Genomic DNA, 3,211 nt, shown 5'->3' on the forward strand with positions numbered 1-3,211 from the left:
GAGAAGGATGGGATGGAGGGGCAACGAGAAGGATGGGGATGGAGGGGACAACGGGGAGAATGGAATAGAAGGGACAATGAGAAGGATGGGATGGAGGGGACAATGGGGAGGATGGGATGGAGGGGACAATAGGGAGGATGGGATGGAGGGGACAATGAGGAGGATGGGATGGAGGGGACAACGAGAAGGATGGGATGGAGGGGACAATGGGAAGGATGGGATGGAGGGGACAATGGGGAGGATGGGATGGAGGGGACAATGAGAAGGATGGGATGGAGGGGACAGTGGGTTACAGAGGAGGATAGGGGTGCCAAGGAAGCACCACAGAAGACTGACGGAGGCTGGCAGCCTCCAAGCTCCACCAATCACAGCATCATTGAGTTGGAAGCCCTGGCCAAACCCCCCTCCGTCGCCCCATTTCCTCCCCAGCTCTCCACATCGGATTCCAGGAGTTGCAGAGGGAGCTGCCCGGAGCTGAGGACCTGGACGGGGCGGCGCGGGCGCTGATGCGGCTGCAGGACGTCTACGCGCTCAGCGTCAAGGGCATGGCCAACGGCCTCTTCCAGCCCACCAGCACTGACCGCCCTCCCCTCTACAGCCCTGGTCGGCGTGTCTCACTCTCGGCCGATGACTGCTTCCACGTGGGCAAGGTGAGGGCGATCCCAGCCCCGTGGAGCGTGTCATAGAATAGCTCAGGTTGGAAGGGTTCTTAGAGATCACCCAGTTCCAAATCCCATCTTGTTTTGCTGCCATGGAGCAATGCTGTTTTTCCCTTTGCTCTTGGAGGTGAAGTGGCCCTGCTGAATCAGCCCTGAGGCATCCCGTGGATCTCATCCAAACTGGGGATTTGTGATGGTTCGTGGCTCGGGGAGGGGAGAAGCCAAGCTGATGGTGTCTGGGAGCCCTATGATCCCATCCTGGAGCCCAACCCATCCCAGTGCTGTTCCAAAGCTTGGTGCTTGGTTTCCCAATCCCAGTATGGGGTGAAAAGTGGGCCCGTGGGTGCCTGAGAGGGAATTAGGATGCTTTGATAGAGACTGAGGATTTTCTTCAGGGCAGAATCCCCACTGCAGAGCCAGGACTGAGTCACAGTGCATGGGATGGGGTAGGGCAGGGTGGGATGGGATGGTTTGGGATGAGATGGAGATAGGGACAAGGATGTAAACGGGATGGGATGGGGAAGGGTGGGGTGGAATAGGATGAGATGGGATGGAAATGAGGTTGAAGAGGTAGATGGGATGGGATGGGGTGGGGATGGGGATGGGGGTGGGGGTGGGATGGGATGGGGTAGGATGACATGGCATGAAATGAGGACAGGGATGGAACAGGGATGGGATAGTTGAGATAGGGATTGGGGTGGGATGGAGATGGGAGGGGGATGAAAATTGGGATGAGGCTGTATATAGAGATAGGATAGGATGGAGATGGGAATAGAGATGGGATGAGATGGAGTTAGGGGCAGGGATAGGATAAGGGATGAGGATGGAGGTGGAGATGGAATGGGGATGAGATGAAGACATGATGGTGAAATAGGGATATTGATTGAGATGAGAAAGGGAAAGAAGGAATAGGACAGAATGGGGACAACAGTGAGGACAGAACAGAATAGGGATAGGGATAACAAAGTGACTGGATGTGACTAGATGAATGGGAATGGGGGTGGGATGGGGTGGGGTGGGATGGGATGGGGTGGGATGGGATGGGATGGGATGGGATTAGCTGCAGTGAGGACGGGAAGGATTGGAACAAAGTAATTTTAGATGATGATGGGAAGGAATGGGACAGGGAAAAGGCCAGGCTGATCCAGCAGCAGCTCTGAGCACTGCCTGCACTGCCTCGCAGGTGGCCTATGACACAGGTGACTTCTACCACTCCATCGCGTGGCTGGAAGAGGCCGTCAGCCGCTTTCGCCTCTCCTATGGCAGCTGGAACCCAGAGGAGGAGCGGGGCAGCCTGGAGGATGCGCTGGACTACCTGGCTTTCTCCTACTTCATGGTATGACCACGGCCCCCAGTGCCCCATGGCCTGACCCCATTCCCAGCACTTGTAGGGCCGAGCCCTGGGCTCATAAGCTCCCTGTCCCATCCAGGCTGGAAACATCTCCCATGCGTTGACTCTCTCCAGGGAGTTTCTCCACTATGGTACGTGGGGTTCAGATGTGGTCCCAGGGAGTTGGGGAGTGCCTCTATCACCTCTCTATGGGCTTGGGGTGAAGCCTTCTCTCTGGTAGATCCCAGCAACCAGAGGGTAACAACGAACGTGGCCAAGTATGAGAAGCTGCTGGCAACACATGGGGACCGTGTGGGGAGACCCCTGCAGCGCCCCAACGTCACCCAGCTGCAGAACCGAGACGCCTACGAGGAGCTGTGCCAGGGCCTGGGGGCACAGGTAGGGCTGGCAATAGGGTACCACAGCCCCCACCTCATCACCGGCCCCATCCCCACGTCCTCTCCATCCCTTCTGTCCCCAGATGGCCCCGGAGCAGCCCTCACACCTTGGCTGCTCCTACGAGACCAACGGCAGCCCCTACCTCCTGCTGCAGCCTGCCAAGAAGGAAACGCTGCGGCTCCAGCCCTACATTGTGCTGTACCACGACTTCGTCAGCGATGCCGAGGCTGAGACCATTAAGGGACTGGCAGGGCCCTGGGTGAGCAGTTGGGTGGGACAGGAATGCCGTCCCCATTGGTGTCCCCTTGGACCATCCTTGGACCACCCTGACCTGTAGAGTGGTGGGTTTGGCTTGGCTCCATCCATGCTGCCATTGAGCCCACCCAGGGTTCTGGGGACAAACTGTGTCCCTTCCCAGCCAGGCTTGGTGGGTTGGTGACACCCAACGACAGTCATTGACACTACCAGTGACACCACATTGTATACTCAGTGTGTTGCTTCCATCACCCCATGGGGACACCATAGAGATGTTTGGCCAATGGCTGCTATAATTACCCCAATGTAGTCCCCAAGGTGGGGTCCCTGCTTCAGCTTTGGGGCCTCCAGAGGGTGGCCCTGTCTTCAGCAATGTCCCTTCCTCATGTCCTCTACAGCTGCAGAGATCCGTGGTCGCCTCTGGAGAGAAGCAGCAGAAAGTGGAGTATCGGATAAGCAAGAGGTAGGAGCCACTACTGGGGCCAACGTGTCCCCATTGCCACAAGTCCCCAATCTGCTCTCTAAGTCAACGGAGAGATGAGGTTGGGTGTCCCCATTTGTTCCCAAA

General features: G+C 57.3%; 1 protein-coding gene across 1 annotated transcript in view; it reads left to right on the plus strand.

Annotated features, from left to right (window-relative positions):
- P4HA3 (prolyl 4-hydroxylase subunit alpha 3) overlaps positions 1-3,211 on the plus strand; it is a 6,428-nt gene that overhangs the window by 1,156 nt on the left and 2,061 nt on the right. Inside the window, exons 3-8 of the mRNA XM_042836710.1 lie at positions 430-650; positions 1,843-1,995; positions 2,090-2,141; positions 2,231-2,388; positions 2,471-2,647; positions 3,042-3,106. Coding sequence (XP_042692644.1) covers positions 430-650; positions 1,843-1,995; positions 2,090-2,141; positions 2,231-2,388; positions 2,471-2,647; positions 3,042-3,106 — 826 coding nt within the window. The remainder of the gene's footprint in view (positions 1-429; positions 651-1,842; positions 1,996-2,089; positions 2,142-2,230; positions 2,389-2,470; positions 2,648-3,041; positions 3,107-3,211) is intronic.

Source organism: Centrocercus urophasianus, unplaced genomic scaffold (assembly GCF_019232065.1).
Source record: "Centrocercus urophasianus isolate 14NV4802_14NV808 unplaced genomic scaffold, USGS_Curo_1.0 seq_628, whole genome shotgun sequence".
In the NCBI taxonomy this organism is placed as follows: domain Eukaryota; kingdom Metazoa; phylum Chordata; class Aves; order Galliformes; family Phasianidae; genus Centrocercus; species Centrocercus urophasianus.